The sequence below is a fragment of the Dipodomys merriami genome, unplaced genomic scaffold, assembly GCF_024711535.1.
Source record: "Dipodomys merriami isolate MVZ:Mamm:240054 unplaced genomic scaffold, mDipMer1.0.p SCAF_4, whole genome shotgun sequence".
Lineage (NCBI taxonomy): Eukaryota > Metazoa > Chordata > Mammalia > Rodentia > Heteromyidae > Dipodomys > Dipodomys merriami.
The window spans coordinates 34,077,842-34,100,070 of NW_027205603.1; the positions used below are offsets into that span (position 1 = coordinate 34,077,842).

Below are 22,229 nucleotides of genomic sequence, written 5' to 3' on the forward strand. Positions count from 1 at the left end.
AAAAGCTTTGTGCCTGTCTATACCTCTAAAAGAAAGGATGAAGAACAAATTACTTCTTACATGCTTCCCAAATGCATATTCTGGTGTTATCGTATATTAGTTCTGATTACAGGTTAGATTTGACAGGTAAATTCAACAGGAGATTTTATCTGGCAGCTGGTCTACACTATTACATGTGAAAAGCGTCCCAAACTCATGAGGTCCCTTCCCATCAGCTGCAAGACAGTTTCTCTCATTTGCCCAATCTAAGCCTTCTAAGAAGACTCAGAGCCTGGCAGGCATGACCCTCTGAGAAGTATTTAAGCAAAAACAAAGATGTGATAAACACTTTCCAACCTCATTTCTGGTTATTAGTTGCTTTATGCATCATCTGTTATTTCATTAAAGTGCTGTATAGTCACAAAACAGCCAGTCTTCACTTTTTGCAGAGAGAGGAAAGTGAGGCTAGAGGTTAAGATAATCTCAAAATAGTCAGTGCCAGAAATCTAACAATACTATGTTTATTTCTAAATAGGTAGTACCTGTTTAGAAAGTCGAATCAAACCAATGTATACAATATCTTGCAAATATCCCAGAGTATTGAGCAATGTGATTTATAGAGCATAAATGCACCAAACACTATTCAAGAAGGGAAAAAATATATAAGCGCTATAAATGTGGCTCCATTGTAAAATATTTGTCTAGCATGTGCAAGGCTCAGGGTTTGATCTCCAGCAACATTCATACATATACACATGTACATCTACAAAGGCCTAAATAAAACTGAAAAGAAGAAATGAAACAGATCAACTGTATCCAAACTCAAAAGGGTCTATGAAATCCCTAACTGATAAGCAAAATGTCACATGTACATTTTGTTAAGGCAAAGATCCCTGACTCCTAAACTGTTGAATCCCTCAAGATTCTAACTCAAGCCTCTCCCATAAATGCTAGGGCACAAAGTTGGGGGAAATCAAATTGTCTGTTAAGTTAAAAGCCTGGTTACAAAGATTTTAACGCTTTATTAAGGTTTCTGGTGTTTTATTTTCCATGCTTCCAAATACTAATTGATTTCCTCAAGTGAATCTTTAAGGATTCACAAGAGTAATATAAGAAGAACAGTCATGAAAATCACTCAGGCTAGTTCCAAAGATACAGTAAGTAGTTAGTGTTAGCTCTCTTATGTAAACCTTTAGCATGTTGAGATAAATATTTGACTACAATTGATAGCAAACCAATTCACTGAGAAAATTCAGTCTTCCGTCTTACCATTCTCTGCATGCATAGCTATCCATGTAGAAATGACAGAATTCATAAACCATGGATGGGATAGGTGGTGAACAAAGTGGACCAGAAAATTAACTGCTCAGATACATCTTAAAAACCAGTCCATTTTTTATTGACTTTGAAGTTGATCTTAATTTTATATTCACATATCCTGAACTGAAGAAACATTCTTCAAGCCCTGAGGCCTCAGCCTTAAGTTCATTCTATGAAAAACAACTTCTTTGCAAGAAATGAGTCATATCAACAGCCAGCCTCAAATCACTGCTATCTTACAGAAAACTATTTCACAGAAATATTTCCCTCTGATCACAGTAGTACTTTGAAGATTTCAAACATCCAAGGAGATTGGGGGAGGGGGCAGAGCATCTTTCTAAAATGCCAATTTTTCTGATATAACCACCCCTCACAGAAGCCTTTAGTCACTTCAAATGGTTTCAAGTGCATACTGAATCAGCCCATGGTGAAATAGAAACTGATTCATAAAAAGAATGTTTCAGGATAAAAGCCTTCAACAAACTCAAATGCCAAAGAATTACAGAGACCGTCATTATTACATGTGTCTGAATGTGCAATTGCATAGATTTTTAAGACTACTGTGGTTAAATATAGCATTTCCTTTTAACCAATTTAAGACAAATATTTATCTGCATCTACATAGATTAAAAAGTCACAGGAGACAAAGAGGCGGGGGAGAAAGAAAAAGAGGAGCAGAGACAAAGACATAGAAGACTAGAGATTCACTGGTAACAATTACTAGCTGATCTGAGCATCAAATTAATTTTTCTTCTTCTTGAAATTAAAATGCAATTCCCATTCATGCCTCCTCTTTAAGCAGGTGTGGTCATGCAACCCGTTCTAGTCAGTAGATAGGACAGATAAGTACAGCCTGTCATTTCTATTCTTGAGAAAACTCTCTTGATGTCTATATTCATCTTTCTGCTGGCCACATGCTCCTCCAAGGGCCACCTGGGAAAAAATGCGTGAAAGGTAGAAGACTGTACAGAGACAAACCATCACTATGAATCAGAAACACATGCTGGATTTTATGCCAGTATTAAGTAAGTTATCTACTATAAAGCACCAACATTTTGAGATTTCCCTGTTACAACAGCTGGCATCTTTGATATTAAATCTCAAATCTATTCATCTTTAGTCCAAGGCTCTAGTCTTGAAATTTCTAACTTCTTCACTATCTTTCACCAGACTAACTTTTAATAATTTTCAGGAATTATTTTCTAAGCTTTGCAGCCTCAGTTAAACTCCTTCCTTATGTGTTTTCAGTTTGTTGGGGTTTTTTTCCTTTTTCTTCGTGTGTGTGTGTGTGTGTGTGTGTGTGTCTATGTTTTACTGGTTCTGTGTCTTGAACTCAGGACCTGGCCGCCATCCTGCTGCCTTTTTCATAGCACCACTTCTGACTTTTTTGGAGTAGTTTATTGGAGATAAGAGTCTCATGGACTTCCTGCCTGGGCTGGCTTTGAACCATGATCTTCAGATCTCAGCCTCCTGAGTAGCTAGGATTACAGGCATGAGCTAATAGTGCCCAGTGCCTTTCTTGTATGTTTCTGACACAGATTTTTAGCAAAATTATAATTGTTAATGTAGTTATGCTAGTCTTCAACTCTATGGTTAAGTTTCTGCAAGTAAAGATTGCTTATCTCTGTGTCCTGTGTCTAGTTGGCACTCAGGAATAGTTTCGTAGAAAAATAAATAGATGAAGAAATTAGGAAATGCCACATAGAAAATATCAAGGCCCAAAGGAAATGTACTTTAAAAAACCTAAAATAATAACAGTATGTATGGGGAAGGGGAAAGCAATAGAGGAAGGCATTCTGATTAAAATATAATTATGCATGTGCAAGATAAGAACATGAAACCTATTGTTACAATTAGTACATGTCAAAGAAAAAAATGAATGATGGGAAAGTAAAACAAGTTCTCTTGGAGGCCAGTTTGTGCCAGCCAGAGGCCAGAGAGAAAATAAAGGGAATAAATGAGAATGAATATGACTGATGTATTTTGCATGTATATATGAAAAATACAGCGTTGAAACTGTTCTACAAGGGGAATAGGAGGATGAAGGAGGGTAATGGAGGGTGAAAGAGATCAGGTTTCATTGCATGCTTGTGTGGAAGTAAAACCTCCTTGTGTAGCAATTACATACTAGCAAAAAGAGATTTTGAAAAGCATTGAAAGAAAAAATGAAAGGCAAAGAGAGGAGAGGTTGAATAGGGAACTGTTAAAATTATTCCCTAAAAAGGCAGAAATGAGGAGAAGATGTTAAAGAGAGCTTTCTTAAATATTAAAAAAGGGAGGATTTTAAAGATTTAAGGCCAAACAAAAGAAGACTTGAATGAGAAGTTAGTAAACGTAAGCTTCTTAATTTTCAGAAATGATGGAAGATCTTTTCTTTAAGAAAAAAAAAGCAACCTTTAAGACTTTATTAAAGAAAACCTCAGAAACTTTGTTCTGAGTATTAAAGTCTTTGAGGTTGATCATGAAAGGGAAATACAGCCTTCTAGAAGTATCCCTTAGGCAGATCTCTGCTGGACAGGAAATATTTAAAGCACCTTTTTTATAATAATACAACGATCATTGTTCATTCATTTGTTCCTGTGTGTATGGATCCCAAAAACTTACAAATACTAGGCAAATGCTCTACCACTGAGTTAAACACTCAGATCCTTCCAAATTGTTGTTTATACCTTATAATGAGGTTACCACATGTTCCTTTTTTTAAAATTTATTGTAAAGTTGATGTACAGAGGGTTAAAGTCAGGTAATGAGTTCATTTCCTTTTGAACAGTGTCACCCTTTCGCTCCTTTCCAGTTTTTCCCTACCACGCCGACTCCAGTGGAGTCTGCTTAGCATGGGAAACCATCTATCAGACCAAGATAGGGGCTTCAGAGACCTATCTCTGAGTCTTGGGACTTCACTGAAGTCTACCTCAGAGAATGGGGCTTTACAGAAACCTATCTCCAAGTTTTGGGACTTCACCGAAGTCTACCTCGGAGAATAGGGCTTCTAAGAGGCCTACTCCTGGAAAAAGGCTGGCAAGCCCCTGGGAAAGATGTGTTTCTGTCTTTCTTCTCCTCATAAGAGTGCCTATTAATCTTTTACTGTTTCTGCTGCTCATTGTGCTTACTCATTGTCAACGTTCCCTTATTCAAAGCTCTTTCTTAAGAGTGCTGACGACTCCAATATCTGGTGAGTGTCTCAAAAATATGACTAACTCACCAGAGTTAAGTGCTATCCTGCAACCCCTCTTATGAAGGCTAGTAGACAAGTTATAAGTAAATATAAAAGTATTGGGGGTTTCACAAAGTCACTCCAGCAGAAGGAATTGTAAGAGATTTACAAGAAGCTTTGGCCGCGGCTAGAACAGAAAGAATGTATGGCAATTGCGGAGATAACTACTTAGGAGAAAGAACTTCCTGGTACTCTCATTTACTAAGAGACTTGCTAGATCTAGGCCTCCGTGACCTTACTATTAAAGAAGGAACAGGAAAAATCTTATGGGATAATTAAGGCCTCTATAGAAATAAGGTAATGGTGAGATGGTGACAAACGTCGAAACCCATTATATTTCTTAGAGATAAGCCGGAACCAAGTGCCTTTCAGGCGACCAGCTGGTGACAACCAAGAATGAAGCCCTGCAGCAAGATTGTGTAAACTTTTGCCCTTTCAGGGGACCAGCTGGTGACCATCCAAGAATGAAGCCCTGTAGCAAGATTGTGTAGCCTTTTGCCCTTTTCTTATGAAGACTTCTGTTATAAAAGTTTGTTATCCTCTGCATTAAATCGCACTCAGCACTCAGCACTCAGCACTCAGCACTCAGCATCCACTCCTAATGTGTGTGAGTTGTCTGTTTGCCATCTCCCCATCCTATTCCAGGTTCCTCCCCTAGGTATCCTCCGTCGTCCGGACAGAACCCGGTCCGCGGCATTTCCCCTCCCAACTGACTCCCTCCACATACACACACAAGTTGTAAAGTTCATTTCCAACATAGTATCTAGTGAGTTTCACTGTTGAATTGGTTCACCCTTTGTCCCACTGGTTCTGTGCTTCCTCTTTCCCAAATCAAATAAACTTATATACAAGACAAAGGGTACAGAAATCAAAAAACAGTGTCAAAAGGGAATACACCAAAGGAAAAAAAACAAAAAACAAAAAAATGCAAACAGTACAATAAAAAAGCCTCTTGTTTCCATTTCTTGGAGTACATTTTGATAAGCATCATTTTATACGGTCATATGCATGTAACTATTGAGCTCTTGTGATCCTCTCCTAAAAATATCCTCCTTTGTTCTCACTGTGTGAATGTTTAGACTGCTGTTTAATTAATCATGACAAGTATAATTATTTGCCTTACTATCTATTGGGTTTCTTGTAGCTATCACACGTTCTGTCAGCTGACTCCCCAAGTACCCCAATCATTTTTTTTTTAATGTTAGGCTGGTCGGGAACTCCTGACCTTTCACCTTACCTAATAGCTAAGATTACTGGTATGTTCCACCCCAGTTAGCTTACATTAGTATTTAAAGCACCAATAGCACCAGCAGAACTTAAGACTACAGGATAGTGACCAAAAGTAAAGCCAATGAACATTTTAAAAGTTTTCACTCCAGCTCCACTGTCTCTCCACACACAGAAATCTCTGTGCATGCTAAGGAAGCTCTAGCAAATAGCCTGCATGGGACCCATAGAGATAATGAGCACCCACACCTTATTTTCAGGCCTTTTTCTTCCATTTGGGAAAACCACCTAGAGGAATGATTGAACTAATCAAAAGTTTGGATCTTTCTATTACTTCTATTTATTCTAACATAAAATCCAGGTCATAAATGAGTACTGGGTTTTGTTCATCCTTGACCTTTCCTTGGCTTTCACTAGCTCAAGACATTTAACTTTCATCTGAAAAGGTGCAACTGGTCTAAAGGGAGCTCAAACATGAAACAGACATTTTCTTTTTACAGAAGTAATGTTTAACCTTTAACTCAAAATTTCACTCTCAAAGATTTAAAAGAGCATACTCACCTGTAGCTGGGATATGGTTAAAGGGTATCGGAATAATATCCAGGTAACACCTTCGCTGCAAGGTGGGATCGTAAGAGAGCCTTCATAGACCCAGTAATCCCGCAGCAGAGGGTCTAGGCACAGACATGGACATGTCATGAAAATGCAGGTAATTAATCTTGAAGATACCAACAACTTCCCAAGCTATAAGCTGACCCAATAATACTTCATAGAGAGATATCATTTTTAAGGTAGAAGTTCACAAATGTATTTTTAAATTAATCACTGTTGGAGTAAATAATGGAAGACAACATGATAAATAATCCATTTATTTACAGTGATTTATATCAATGGATTACTATACGTATCTGTCAAATTTTATTTAGAAAATCTATTAATGTTTTAGGTTTTTTTAATACTGGATGATCTACCTCACTGATTCATGCCTTATATTTATTAAACATTGTGCCAACTGCTGTTCTGAGTATTATACATCAATTCACTTAACCTTCATAAAAAAAAAACAAAGAGATTGATGCTCTTATTAGCCCCACTGTTCAGATGGGAAAAGTAAATCACAAGTTAGTAAGTTTCCCAAGGTCACACAGCTTGGTAACTGGCAGACGCAGGACTGAAATCTTTTAGGGTGGCTTCAAAGCTATATTTTTAACCATGAGTTTCTAGCCCACTTTCCACTGCTTCTTCAACAGTAAAATATTAAAGTCATAATATAATAGGAAAAGCAAATCACTCTTATCAAATCATCTAGTTATACATCACAAGATTTCAGGGCTGAACATGAGTATTTGCTTAACACATAACAAATTGGTTTGTTGTAGAGCAATTAAATATAGAAAGCAAAGGATATATACAGTGAATTGACCTATTTCATGTTGTTTGAAACACTACAAAACAACACATTTTAGGCAGAAAAAGTCAAGATAAAAATTCTATATAAAGCCTCCTAGAACTCCAAGTTATAGTCTAAGTATCTTATGCACAATTATTATAGGAACAAAATTACAATTAGAATAATATGTAAATAACAGTATTACTAAATTATGTAGTCTTGTAAAATTATATACAAAATTTATTTCACTCTAACATGGATGAATAAGAAGTTCACTGATTGATATTATACTGAAACTTTTCACAGAGGTAGCAATGTTAATCCCAAGAAATTTTTCATGGATTAATGGAGCCAGTGACAAAGAGTTTCTTTATTATTCCAAAAATTTTAGACCTATATTTATGGTCATCTGAAACTGGTATCTTCTACAGAGAAGATAAATTGTAAAGAAACTTTATTCACTAATAGCACACAGTTGCATATGTTCTACAGGAAGCAGTGTCACAGATAAAATTCAGTATTCACAGATAAAATTCATTTTATGCCATAAATGACATGCTTACCTGGTAATAAAGTGTTAGGATTAAAGCAAGGTATTGTTTTGGACTTTCCCTGAAAAATTAAAAACAAATATTTACTCCATGTTAAGGTAAAATCCCTAATTTTTGAATAAAATTTATTAGGACTGAATCCATTTTCTCCATGATCTCATCAGGTTGCCTAGATTGGAGGTGTGTCGCTCTCTTCTCATTGCAGCAACATTGATGAGTTCCAAAAGAGCCACTCCTACTTGAGTCTGTGGTTATTTACTACTGCATAATTCTTGACATGGAATTTACCATTAATGTCCAGTTGTCATATATAAACTACTTTTTTCTGCTTCTAACACATTCATACCCAACATAGGCTGACTATATCTTGGAGTAAAACACTTGAACTGGCTTGAGATATTCTTTGAAATTATTTTTTCTTGTGTAGAGCTCAGCTCCTAAGTGGCACTGCAATCTGGCTGGACAAAAATCTGTGCCATTTGGGTTTGGAGATTCAGTGCTAGGATCTATTTAGGGAGCTTTCTCATTCAGAAAAGGAGATCTGAAATTCATCAATTTTTTTTTCCAAAGAGGGACTTAAATTTCAAAGGAACGATCAGTGCCACATTCAATAATTTACACTTAGGGGTTTTATTTTAAATTGTATCATTTAAATGGTCTTTGAAGTCAGGCAAGCAGTGGGCTCAAGTCTACAAACCTAGCTACTAGGGAGGCAGAGATCAGGGGATTGGGGTAAATACCAGGCCAGACAGTAAACTTGGTAGAACTCCATCTCACTCAATGGCTGGGCATAATGACACAAATAGGAAGACCACAGTCCATGACAGTTCAGTTATCACTTGAGACTCTACCTCAAAAACAACCAATGCAAAAAGGGGCTAGAGGTGTGGCTCAAGTGGCAGAGTGCCTAACAAGCATAAGGTTAAGGTTTTTTTTCAAGAAGGTTCTTGTGGCACATAGACCTATTAAAACAGGTTGAACTTCTGCTATAAGATTACTCTGTGAACACAAATAAAACAGGGAAAGTTATCACAAGTTCCTTCCTTTCTTTCTGGAACTATTTTATACAGGATAAACTCTAGTCCACCTCCCTGACCCCATCTCTGGTGTTGATTAATTTCTTATCAGCTAAAAATTGAGGGAGATTTTCTAGCTCATTTCTGCGGAACAAATATGGGCTGGAAATACATGTTCTCCTCCTTTATACCTTGCTTCTCTTGTCTAGGCTGGACTTCCAGGGGCTAGAGACTAAGTTCCTGAGGGCAGTTAGATAGGCAGGCACACAGTCTTACATGACCAACCCCTTATCAAATTTGTAGCCATCTTGATTCAGGTGAGCTTCCCTGGTTGTTAGCACTTTACATGTGTAGTGACACATCATTACATCATTGCTGAGGTAATCAGTGGCATGCACACAAGATCTTATATGGAAGAGATACCAGAAGCTTGTTCTGGTGCCTTTTCCCTTTGCTGATTTTTTAAATCTATTACTTTACACTGGACTTAATCATAACTATTAAATATAATACCTTTTCTGGTTCTTTAGGGTAGGACCATGAATGAAGCTAATCTTGATATGGGAGAGCTCTGTGTGAAGGCACTGGGATCTCTTACATTTCCGTATTCCTGTTCCCTTTTAAATAATGATTTACCTTATATTGAATATCCTGGAGTATTTCAGTCACGGCTTTCAGGCCAACATGTTCCTTCCCTATCTGAAACATATAAAGTATAAACCACAAACACAACAGTTTTAACATTCAGCTTTTAATTAAAGTAACTATCAGAAGCTAGGGTCAAATCCTCCTACTTAGGGAATTAAAATGACCTTTCTATTTATAGCCAGGCCACTATCTACTAAATGTAACTAAATTTGTAGCAGCTCGTAGAATAAAGAATTGGCTATGATATCCAAGAATCCATTTTAAATTCATCTTCCTACCTATAGGTATCAGTCAGAGTGTCACATATATCAATTCATAAAAGGCTGCTATATAAAACTGTCAGGAAGAGTTCTGAATTAATACGACTCAGTACATGCCCAAAACCCTTGCCTTTTTACCTTTGGCATTTATAGATTACTGATATAAATATTTTATCAAAGTTGAAAATTTTTATTAACTCATAAAAGTGGGTATATGGTTTCTTCTGTTAAAGTTATCAAAATGAGAACTCATTTCTCAATTATCACTGGTTATAAATCATCATCAGTAGTCAAAATTCTACAGCTACCTCTTTATTCTTGAATAAGGATATTTTTCATAGCCCTTTTTTTATGTTTCACATATTTTAACCTACAAAAATGCTCCCAAAATATTGAGACTTGAAAAATATAAGCTGAGTCCTAACTTTTTAACAGCTGGTGAGGTCCGTGACAAGGAAGAAGGTAACAGCAGAGGTCACTTAATCCCTCACAGAAACAATCTCTTATACTTAGCTTTTGCTCCTCCACCCACATTTTTGCAGGACAGCCTGCAAGAACAAAGCATAGCTGTCAACCTGCAAACAGTCTCTGTTTCTCTCAACATCAACAAACTGTGAGATACACAGAATAAAGAAAAGAGACAAACAACACTTAATATAAGGCAGACCAATCAGTTCATTGTAACAAAGGTATATGCTACTTTCTAAGCAAAATTTTGAACTTTCTAAAGTTTATTTTAAAAGAACACCTAATGCAAATGTATGCATAAGGAAGAAATCACAATCTCAAGAAGAAGCTTTATCCTCAGGAGAAAGGAACCATCCTTGTCTTAATGGTTTAACCAGGAGACAAAACTTGGACACCTGTGCCTCTAGCTGTGGTCTACCTCCACCTCATATATCTCCTGATGGATTTTAAACCCTAACAAGAGTCCACATCTGCACATTGTTAGGCCATATAATGCACTGGTCTAGGAGTGAGCAGCTTTTCTTAACTGCCTGGGTTCTAATCTTGGTACCTCCACTTTTTAGTTGTGTGACTTTGGGCAGGTTTACTTCAACCTCTATATTCTTCCTCAGCAACACAGTGGAGAAGATAATAGTCACATGGTTGAAGGTTAAAATTAAATTAAATTATTTAGAACACAGACAAGTATGGGGGCAAGAACCCAATTTTTTTCTACCAAGAATCATATGGATATTGATAACATCATTCTTAGGCCATATAAAATTATCAATGCAGGGTGATGGTTTCAGAAAGCCAATAAGAAGCATACGTGTCTGTCCCACTGTGTACCTGGAAATTCCCCACCCCCGTCTGTCACATCATAATTCAATTCATGTTATCCTTGCATTTGTAACCTGAATTCAGCATCAAATACAGATTCTTACATACAGAGCACTTAATCATTGTAATTTGTTCCTTCTCTCCATAAAGATTTTTATCTATAAAAACTTTACCCACAAAAACTACAACAAATTGCATCAATTACTTTGTGAGTTTCCTTCTTTTACCAAAAAGTTTATATGAAGAGATTATGACCACCAAAAACCAAGTGTAGCCAACCATCTTCACACTACAATCCTACAGCCATTCATCATCAATGTTGCCAAGGAGACTGGGACCATGAGACCAATTACTCTCTTTCCTCTCACTCTTCCATCCTTTACCACCACAAAGAACTCCTGGCATTTCTCTTCTACTAGAGTCTAACCTTGTTCCACCTGTTTTCACTTCTAACTCTGTCTCATCTTTTGTCCATTGTACTCCTTGTATACAGGATGGCTCTGTTCTTGACATGGCCTCCCACTATCTCCTGTCTAGGTCTCTCCAGACTGTAACTCTCTTAGGCCTTCCTGTGGACACTGGGCAGTCTCCCAGGGAGAAGGAAGAAAGCTGTCAGTCTTCCAATATCACCTCTAATTTAGTATCTCTCACTCAAAAGCACAGACAATTTTCCTTAGTTGATTGTCTACTTCTGATGCCATCATGTCTTCACTGTCATTTATTGACCCACTGGGCACTCCTCCTAGGCACTCCTCCTCTGTCCTCCTGAGAGCCTTGTGAGAAACCTGACCCCTCCATCCTTCACCTTCAGCGCACCTACTGAGACCATACCCTGCATTCATTTTCATCTGAAGTCCAAACAACCATTCTCTCTGACCATTCTTACATCGCTCAGCTTTCTCCTCCTCCGTTCCTCTCTTTCCTTTTACTAATCATTAAGAACCAAGGCTTTCTTGCTTCTCTTGACTTCATTTCCTGCCCTCTCTCTGCTGGACTGAATGCCATCTCTTCCACCACCAGCAAGTCTCCATCCCTATATCTTCTCTGGCCATCTGTGATACAATAGATCAGCACAATTAGCTAGAATGCCTTGCTCTTCTTTGCCTGGACAGAAAACTGTCATATGCTAACTTGAACAATCATGAGGGCCAGACACAAGTGGCTGTTTACTCTCCCCCTTACTGTTTATTCTCCTCCCCTCTAAGCTATCCAAAGCCCAACCACACACCCTTGATCCCTCATTCCATAAATAATGTTGCTTTGTCTGTTTCAGATATACCAGAGGCTATAAGTCATGAACTACCCTAATTTTTTTGCCTCTCTTTGCCTCCAAATTGGCCCTTTTCCTCTTGGCCCTCTGTTTCAGAGAAAGGATGGTTTGCCACCAATCCAACTCATTCCATCTATGTGCATTCTCCAGCTCATGCACTCATTTCTCCTCTAAGACTTTTCTGTATATGCTTTCCTTTCTCTTTTTCAATATTTTTAAACTCAACGACTGTACTAACTCTTGTTGCTTAGAACAGAAATACAAGATCTTTAATTTCATAAATACCACTAGCAATTGCCTCTTTTGTACTTATCTCCAGTCAAGCTTCTTAGAAGGTAAGTCCATACTCATTGGCCACAATGTCCTCTCCACTGCTCTAAGCTGAGAGCCAGCCCCCAGGAGGGAAGGGGGATGTCCCTCTACCTCTGCCTCTGTTTCTGGGATGAGAGGTGAACCACTGCACCCAATTAAAATTATGTCTTTAATGAACAAGATTACCAAGTTATTAGTTAAATCATTTTGATTGATACTTTGTAACGTTGTGCTGCTATATATATATGTGTGTGTGTGTATATATACATGTGTGTATGTATATAAAGCATATATATGCAGTTATAAAATAGAGAGAATATGAAGCCCATAAAAAGTTACATAATAAATAGTGAGAAGAGAATTCATTTTAAAAATAATGATATGCTTTTAAATGCTATGACACTTGTTATACTTTCAACACTCTGGTCTTATCTCGTGTCATGTTTCCTATAAGAAACTTCAAATCATCTTCAAATGAAAATTATTAATAACAAAGAGCTAAAGTAATACACTACATGATTATATTATTGATTTTTCTTAGGTTTTGCAGTAAGCTTGGGTTTAAAGGTATTTCTGAAATTCTTCTTCATAAATGAAATGAACTCTACCTTCAGGAGATGCTTTCAAAATCATTTCTCCCAAGACTCTGGATGCTACACTGAGGAAAATAATAAGTAAACTATTTTCTAGCAAGGAATTTGGCTGAACTCTCATGAACTGAAAAGATGGAGTTTTATATTTTTACATGATCAGTGTTCTCTGTATATGTGTTTGAATTTTACCTCTGAGTAGTAAAGTTGAAAGAATAGAAAGTATTTTACATATGACTTGGAAATCAGCATCTTCTAATCAGTATAACTGTAACAATGGTTTACCTGAACGAACAGGGCAATGATGGCTATGCCATGCGGCTTCCCCACAGCCTCATCAATGCTGCCAAACAGAGTAGAGTTCCAGTGGATCAGGTGCAGCTGGTGGGTGACAAACACACATCATATCACTAGTGCCCTTCCTTGTATGCACAAATAAAGTGTATCTTCATCTTCACTGTATCTCTATGGTATCTGTGCAACAAGGAAACCACAGGTACACTGTTGCCTGAATAGGAGTTCTCTACAGGAATTCTTCCTTCTTACTTCTTCCTTGAATTCAGTTCAGGAGAAGCACATCAAGGGAAATTTCAAAGATTTCCTATTGATTCAATTATCTTTCCTAAATGCCATTCCCTCTGGATCTCAATGGAATGAAACTCCAGATCTGGGCACAAACACCATAATTCATTCAAAGAAGAGTATAAGGTAGAGCAAAGCATGGGGGGGGGCGGCTAGTGAGCTAGCTCAGAAGCTCAGAAGCTGTTTGTGTAGTACATATGAGAAGCCCCAGGTTTCATCCCAGCATAATAGACAGACAGACAGACAGACAGACAGACAGACAGATGGACGAACAGACAGAGATAGATAGATAGATAGATAGATAGATAGATAGATAGATAGATAGATAGATAGATAGATAGATAGATAGATAGATAGATAGGTGGGGGGCAAAAGAAGAAATAAAGAAATTGGATTTCTATTTTCAATCCACCCAGAATTTCCACCAGAAACTATAGGAAGCCAGTCTCAAATACTGGCAAATTATTTCAACTTAGAATAACCAAAGAGAGCACACTATTTAAAGAAATGCTATTTTTAAGCCATGGTAAAATAACAAAGGCTGTTGTAAACCTAAATAGAACTAGATAGAGCTGATAGAAATTTTTTTCTGTGAAAAAATGCCAATGAGAGCAGAGAAGCCTATATATCTGTGGAGCTTCCAAGTGTCTCTAGAGCATTCCCTTGCTCCTACAACACTGAAAAACACCTGCAAGCGACCAGCTGAGCTCCCTCATTAAAAATCAAATTGCGACTGAGCTTCTTAGTATAGCAGCCACTAGGTAAAATCTTCTGCCAGAAATACTATCTTCATTATAGCTTTTAATCAACTGTGTCATTTACCACCTTAAGACATTTCCCCATTTGAAAATTAGCTTTCAATACAAAAACACACAACTAAAATTCACTATTTTAGCAACTATACTAAAATAGTTTTTAAGTCTCATGAAGATGGTCAGTTTTCTAATTTTTCCACTGCTGAATTTGTCCATGTGCAATATAAGACTATAAAACTGGCCACTAGAGGGAGGTAATAAAATCAGTAATAGAAACAAGTAACAGACTAATACAGTGAAGATGGGACTGTGAAAAACACAGGTGAAAGAAATCCTTAATCCTGTTTGTCACCCATTATCCACCAGTTTGTGAACTAGAAAAAAGTTACTCCCAACAGGTGGTAAACTACCACATGGGGTCCTTGGTTAACAAAAATGAAAGCAAGCAGAATTCAGGTGAAGATGAACAGGAGCCTGATTTTGTCACTTTCCTTTATCAAATAACCAGAGGAGTTGTTGCAAGAAGCTATGGACTCAATGTGGCTAAACTAGCAGATGATCCTGAAGAATTTTAAAGACAGAAGCCCACAAGTAAAAAAGAGCTGGAAGAATTAGTAAATATGAAAAGGAAAAGATTAAAGTATTTTGCAAAATTATGGATGGCACATAATGTAAAAGATCTACAAAAGTGAACAGACAGCTTTCAAATGGAAGAAATACAAACTTCTTTTCCTAAGGTGAAAACTACGTTTTTTAACCAATTTTCAAAAGAAGAATTAAAAATACCAACTGTACAAAATAACTCTCCACTAACAGCCCATCTTTGTGTGACATGTAAGCATAAAATTATGACCATGAGCCAGGTACCAGTGGTTTATGCCTGTAATCCTAGTTACTCAGGAGGCTGAGATCTGAGGATCGTGGTTTAAAGCCAGTGTGAGCAGGATAGGTCATGAGACTCTTATCTGCAATAAACCACTAGAAAACTGGAAGTGGTGCTGTGATTCAAGTGGTAGAGCAGTAGCCTTGAGCTGAAGAGCTGAGGGACAGTGCCCAGGCCCAGAGGTCAAGCCCCATGACTGACAAAAAGAAAATTATGACCATAGTATATTCCTTTTAGAAACAGATATTTTTTACTCTTGAAAAGTTTGATTCTTGTACTGCCATTTCAAACGATAAACATATAAATACTTTTGGATTTGAAGACTTCCATTACATAATTTAAAATTTTCCTGGATAGTAAGTCTCATATAAAATCTAAATCTTTTAAACAAAATCTAAAATGGTAGAATATAATAAATATATTTGGAGGATACTATACATTTTTAACAGATATTTATATTTGTTTCAGTCCAGACAATTGGCAACAGTATAAATCTGGTAGGATTCTACCTTTCACTTTGAATTAAATTAATTTTATACTATCTCCAATTTATTCACCATGAATATAAGAATATTCCATAAGAAATAAAGTTATTGACCTTTTAGAAACTAAAGCACAGGAGAGGAATAAGATGATGTGAAATCTGAAGAATTAAACTCACATTTTTGGGGGGAGGGGTGCGATCATGGGGCTTGAACTCTGGGCCTGGGTACTGTCCCTAAGCGATTCAGCTCAAGGCAAGTGCTCTACCACTTGAGCTATAGCACCACTTCCAGTTTTCTGAGTGGTTTATTGGAGATAAGGGTCTCACAGACTTTCCTGCCCAGGTTGGCTTTGAACCATGATCCTCAGATCTCAGCTTCCTGAGTAGCTAGGATTACAGGCTTGAGCCAACAATGCCTGGCTAAACTCATATTTTAAATGTTGTTGGGGCAATGTCATTCTTTCTGGTGGAGGCATAGAATTCCATTGTGTATATATACCACATTTTCTTGATCTATTCATCTACTGAGGGGCATCTGGGTTAGTAAATGGAAAGACTTGGAAACAATTATATTAAGTGAAGTAAGTCAGTCCCAAAGAAACATAGGTCCCATGGTTTCCCTTATTTGCAATAACTAGTATATGTCTGAGACAAGCAGAAACAGTCAGATAAGTTGATGTTAGGCAAAATGAACTCCAAGATAAGGATTCAAATGTTTCTTCTTTCTTGCGATTGTTTCTAACGTATTTATAAGATAATTTATTTGTTGCTTTGTATGTCCCTCCTCCACAGTATAACCCCTGCTTTCACTGTATTTGATGTTGGTATAATTTGTGGAGGGGAAGGAAAAAAAACAAATTGCTTAAATAGGGATACAGGTGGACCCATTGCAACAATGAGATGTACAAGACGTTAGGTTGAAAAACGAACTTTACAACTTTGGCTGGTGGGAGGAAAGGGGGAAGAAGGGAGCAGGGGGGCAGGGGGAGGGGGGGAGGGAGACAGGAAGGGATTGGAAAGGGAAACAAAGGAGGCGGCAAACAATGCTCGATAAGAAATGTACTCATTACCTTGCCCATGTAATTGTAACCACTCTGTACAGTATTTTCAAATAAAAAAAATGTTGTTGGATGAAATTATTTTGTCATTCAAATAATAAATATTTAATGAATACCTGCTTTAAAAAAAACTCACAAGCCAACTGTAACTTCCCAGTGAATGTTAATTGTCAAGGCACTGTCTTTTGAGAAACTCGTGTTCTATAACATGTTTACAATTAATAGTAAAAGACTAGTCTTAGTATTTCTTCTCTAGCTGTAACAATCACATAGAAGTCTAGGGGGACAGATAAGGACTGGTCTTAAGGAAGGTCTAGGCCAAGGTTCAATCTGACATTCTCTTAGACCTCAAAACATTCTTAGGAGCTATCTTTTTCATAAATAAAACAATAATAAACAAAGAACAGGTTGTTGGGGGATGGTGATTGCCTCCCTCAACAATGTCACTCACACCTGCTCTTCAAAGAACCCGTTTTGTGTGTTTTCAGAACTGGAGGATCCCGTGTGCTATGCATGATGACTTCAATGCAGACTACAGGGCAGAAAAGGGTGAAGAGTGAATTTATAGTAGAGGAATCAAAAGGTATATCAAGGTCAACATCAGCTGCAATTCATCATGTTGACAGTAGCTGTCCTCAAAACTAGATAAAATAGAATTCTATTGCTGTCTTCTTCCACCTGATATTCCAGAACCACAATGTAATTATAGAAAGCACACCAGATTATTTTAGTGGGACATACTACAAAATTCCTGATCAGGACTTTCAAAACTATCAAATAATCAAGAATAAGGAAAGCCTAGGTAGGTTGCACATGGTGCAGACTTGTAAGCCTAGCTACTCAGGAGGCTGAGACTGAGATTGACAGTTTGAAGCCAGACTGTACAGTGAAGTCTATGAGACTCCATCTTCAATTCACCAGCAAAATGCTGAGCTAGATATTTGGTTGAAATGGTATAGTATCAGCTATGACCAAGCCAAGCCAAGTGAGAGCACAAGGCCCTGACTTCAAGCTCCAGTACCAGTAAGACAAAAAAGAGGATCACAATTGCCCAATAGCTATGTACAGATGACCATATAAAATGATGCTAATCAACATGAATTCCATGATATGGAAATGAGGGTTTTGTTGTGGTGGTTTTGCTTTTCTTTTCTTTTTTTTTTTTTAGTGTGCTGTTTTCAGTTATTGTTTTAGTCTTTCTTTCTCCTCTGGTTTATTCCCTGTGGTCACTGTTTCTGATTTTGGCACCCTTTCTCTTGTATAAGTTTATCTGATTTGGAACAGTGAAGGGGAATCACAGAAACAGTGGGACAAAGGATGAACCAATGCAACAATAATACTCACTAGACACTAAATTGTAAATGAACTTTACAACTTGGGGGGAGACAAGTCCAGGGGAGGAAAAGTGAGAGAAAATGAGGGAGGAGGTAACACTGTTAGAAAACAAGTACATCATTACCTTATTTATGTAACTGTAACCCTTCTGTACATCACCTTTACAGTAAGATGCAATTTAAAACAAGAAAGAGAAGAGGGAAGGAAGGAAGGAAGGAAGGAAGGAAGGAAGGAAGGAAGGAAGGAAGGAAGGAAGGAAGGAAGGAAGGAAGGAAGGAAGGAAGAGAGGGAGGGAGGGAGGGAGGGAGGGAGGGAAGACTGGAGAAAATGTCACAGACAGGAAGATCTCTTAGCTGTAGGATCATTACATTTCCTGTTACTTTTAGAAGCATATATTATGCATAAACCTTTAACAAGGCTTTCAATGAAATTAATTGTATTGAATATTCTCTATTAGGTAAATAAGACAATATCTTATGATATTGTATTATATGAAGATACGATATGGATATTTCTCCTAGGAACCATAAAAACAGAATAAATTATGTTTTTCCTTGAGGAAAGACTTCAATGTAAGTGTTTTTTATATTCTATAATTCTAAAATATAATGATAGCTTATTGTAAGGAGGGGCTAAAAATGATTAAAGAAGTGGTCATCAAAATATAAATAAATTCAGGATTTATTAGAAAGGCTTCATAATAAGTCCATTTTTACAAATGTGGATGGCACATGATAGAATGGCTTCATTCATTTCCACTTTAAATGAAGTGGAATCTTAGTTTGTTGATGACACAGCTTGCTTGTAAATGAAGTACTAGATAGTAGTGATGGTATTTTGGGTTGAAGATAAGAGTAAGTTGTTCATTTCACTGGGCCTGTTCTGCTATTTAGTGGAAATTTCAGATTACTACCCTAGAAATTGAGAGAACTGATTTTTTTTAAACTGAGATTCAGCTTTTCTTCAAAAGAAAACATTGGTAGATATGTGATGATCATGGGCAGGTCTGTGAGTATCTCTGGACTCTTTTATTATCTTCTGATTTGTAATCAGTACGATTAATTTAACTCCATGGTCATTTGTATTTTGTGGAAATCTAATGCTTACTCCTCTACTCAATCTGAAAGATCCCAGTCTTTCAGCCTGAATAATTAACTCAGCAACAACACTACAGCTGGCCTGAGGTAGCTTCTAGAAGAGGAAAGAAGATGGAATGGGCTGGGACCAATGGCACTACCTTAAGAACATGAGTTCTTACACAGTCCTAACAATTTACTCTCTGAAAATAATCTGGAGATAACGCTCATCCATTTGTAAACAAATGGGTTTTTTGTTTCCGCTTGGATTACCCACTAGGAATATGTGCACTGTGAGTTCTTCTAGGGTTTGGTTAGACATCAATCTAGATGTTGTGGGAAGGCATTTGTTTTTAATATGATTAACACTTGAGTCCATAGACACTAAATTATACCAATTTCCTTCCACAGTATAAGCAAGCCTCATCTAATTGGCTAAATGCTATAACAAAAAAAACCTTTAGTCCTTCAGAACAGCAGAAATTCTCTCAATTTTGTACAAGGTTAAAACTTCCTCCTGAAAATCAAAACAGAAAATGGCAAAAACTCCCATGCTTCTGGATTGGAAAGATCAACATCGTGAAAATGGCAATACTTCCCAAGGCTATCTACAAATTCAAAATAGCTATCAAAATCCCAACCTCATTCTTCAAGGAAATAGAAGAGGCAATCCAAAAATTCATATGGAACAATAAAAGACCCCGAATAGCAAAAACGCTCCTCAACAGAAAGAACAGTGCTGGAGGAATATCAATTCCAAATTTCAAACTCTATTATAAAACCATAGTAATCAAAACAGCTTGGTACTGGCACAAGAATAGACCTCAGGACCAATGGAATAGATTTGAAAACCCAGAAATGAACCTACAGACCTATAGCCATCTAATCTTCGATAAGGGAGCTAAAAAAAATAGAATGGAAGAAAGACAGCCTCTTCAGTAAATGGTGCTGGCAAAATTGATTAACTACTTGTAGAAAACTAAAGCTAGATCCTTCTATATCACCCTGCACCAGAATCAACTCCAAATGGATCAAAGACCTCGGAGTCAATGCAGACACTCTGAGAACATTACAGGATAGAATAGGAGAAACCCTAGGTGTCCTTGGCACAGGCTGAAATTTTCTAAATAGAGACCCAGAAACACAACAAATCAAAGAAAGGTTGGACAAATGGGATTGCATGAAATTTCAGAGCTTCTGCATGGCAAAGGACATAGCTAGCAAGATCAATAGAAAGCCCATGGATTGGGAGATCTTCACTAGCCATACAATGGACAAGGTTCTCATATCTAAAATATACCTGGAACTCAAAAAATTAAATCCCCCAACAACAAATCTTCAAAGAAACAACTGCCCAGTAAATAAGTGGGCTAAAGACTTAAAGAGAGACTTCTCTGAAGAGGAAAGAAGGATGGCCAATAGACACATGAAGAAATGCTCACCCTCCCTTAGCCATAAGAGAAATGCAAATCAAAACAACATTGAGATACCACCTCACCCCAGTTAGAATGGCTATATTCAAGAACTCTAATAACAACAGATGCTGGAGGGGATGTGGACAGAAGGGAACCTTACTGCATTGTTGGTGGGAGTGTAAACTTATTCAACCACTTTGGAAAGCAGTATGGAGGTTCCTGAATAGACTCCACATAGAGCTCCCCTATGATCCAGCAATCCCACTTTTGGGCAGTTACCCAAATGTTTACAAACAAGACCACACTAAAGCTACCAGCACAACTATGTTTATTGCAGCATTATTTACCATAGGTAAGATATGGAACCAACCCAGATGCCCCTCAGTAGATGAATGGATCAAGAAAATGTGATATATATACACAATGGAATTCTATGCCTCCATCAGAAAGAATGACATTGCACCATTTGTTAGGAAATGGAAAGGCTTGGAAAAAATTATATTAAGTGAAGTAAGCTAGGCCCAAAGAAACATAGGTCCCATGGTTTCCCTTATTTGCAATAACTAGTATATGTCTGAGTCAAGCAGAAAAGGTCAGATAAGTTGATGTTAGGGAAATGAACTCTAAGATATGTATTCAATTTTTTTTCTTTCATGGGATTCTTTCTAACACATTTATAAGATTATTTCTTTGTTGCTTTGTATGTCCCTCCCCCACAGTATAACCCCTGCTTTCACTGTATTTGATGTTGGTATAATTTGTGGAGGGGAAGGGGAAAAACAAATCGTTTAAATAGGGATACAGGTGGACCCATTGCAACAATGAGATGTACAAGTCGTTATGTCAAAAACAAACTTTACAAATTTGGTGCTATTGAGGGGGTGAGGGAGGGCAGGGAGGATTGGGTGAGGGGGTTGGGGGGAGGGGGGAATGGGAAGGGATGGGAAGGGGAAACAAAGGAGGAGGCTACAATGCTTGATAAGAAATGTACTCATTATCTTGCCCATGTAATTGTAACCCCTCTGTACAGTATTTTCACAATAAAAAAAACTTCCTCCTGAGTTGCCAGTCTTCAATCTTCAAAATGAATGCCTGCCCAAATTTCCAGCCTTTAGACTATGTATATATGTTTATACCTGCTCTATCTCTGTTTCTGTCAGTCTCTCTTCCTCTCTCCTACCTTTCCCTCCTCTATTCCTCCCTCCTTCTCTTCTGATTTTCTATAGAAGCCTGACTAATGCACATTGTGTAAAAAAAAAGCGTGGAGACTAAAGGAGGTTTAAGTGTGAAGAAGGTAAGTAGCCACAGGAACAAACAGAAAGAACCCTAACAAAACAACGAAGTTTGGGGTTTATTCTGTATGAATAAACAGAAAAATGATTCAATAAAAATCTTATAATGGCCAGGCACCAGAATCTCACTCCTATAATCCTACCTCCTCAGGAGGCTGAGATCTGAGGACCACAATTCCAAGCCAACCCAGACAGGAAAGTCTGTGAGATTCCTTATCTCCAATTAACTAGTAAAAAAAAACCTGAAAGTGGAGCTGTGGCTCAAATGGTAGAGAATTAGTCTTG

General features: G+C 37.4%; 1 protein-coding gene across 1 annotated transcript in view; it reads right to left on the reverse strand.

Moving 5' to 3' along the window:
* The window catches only part of Ca8 (carbonic anhydrase 8), a 91,714-nt gene that overhangs the window by 19,628 nt on the left and 49,857 nt on the right, over positions 1 to 22,229 (reverse strand). The window contains exons 4-7 of the mRNA XM_069990778.1: positions 13,350 to 13,445; positions 9,334 to 9,396; positions 7,694 to 7,742; positions 6,302 to 6,414 (exon numbers count right to left, since the gene is read on the reverse strand). Coding sequence (XP_069846879.1) covers positions 6,302 to 6,414; positions 7,694 to 7,742; positions 9,334 to 9,396; positions 13,350 to 13,445 — 321 coding nt within the window. The remainder of the gene's footprint in view (positions 1 to 6,301; positions 6,415 to 7,693; positions 7,743 to 9,333; positions 9,397 to 13,349; positions 13,446 to 22,229) is intronic.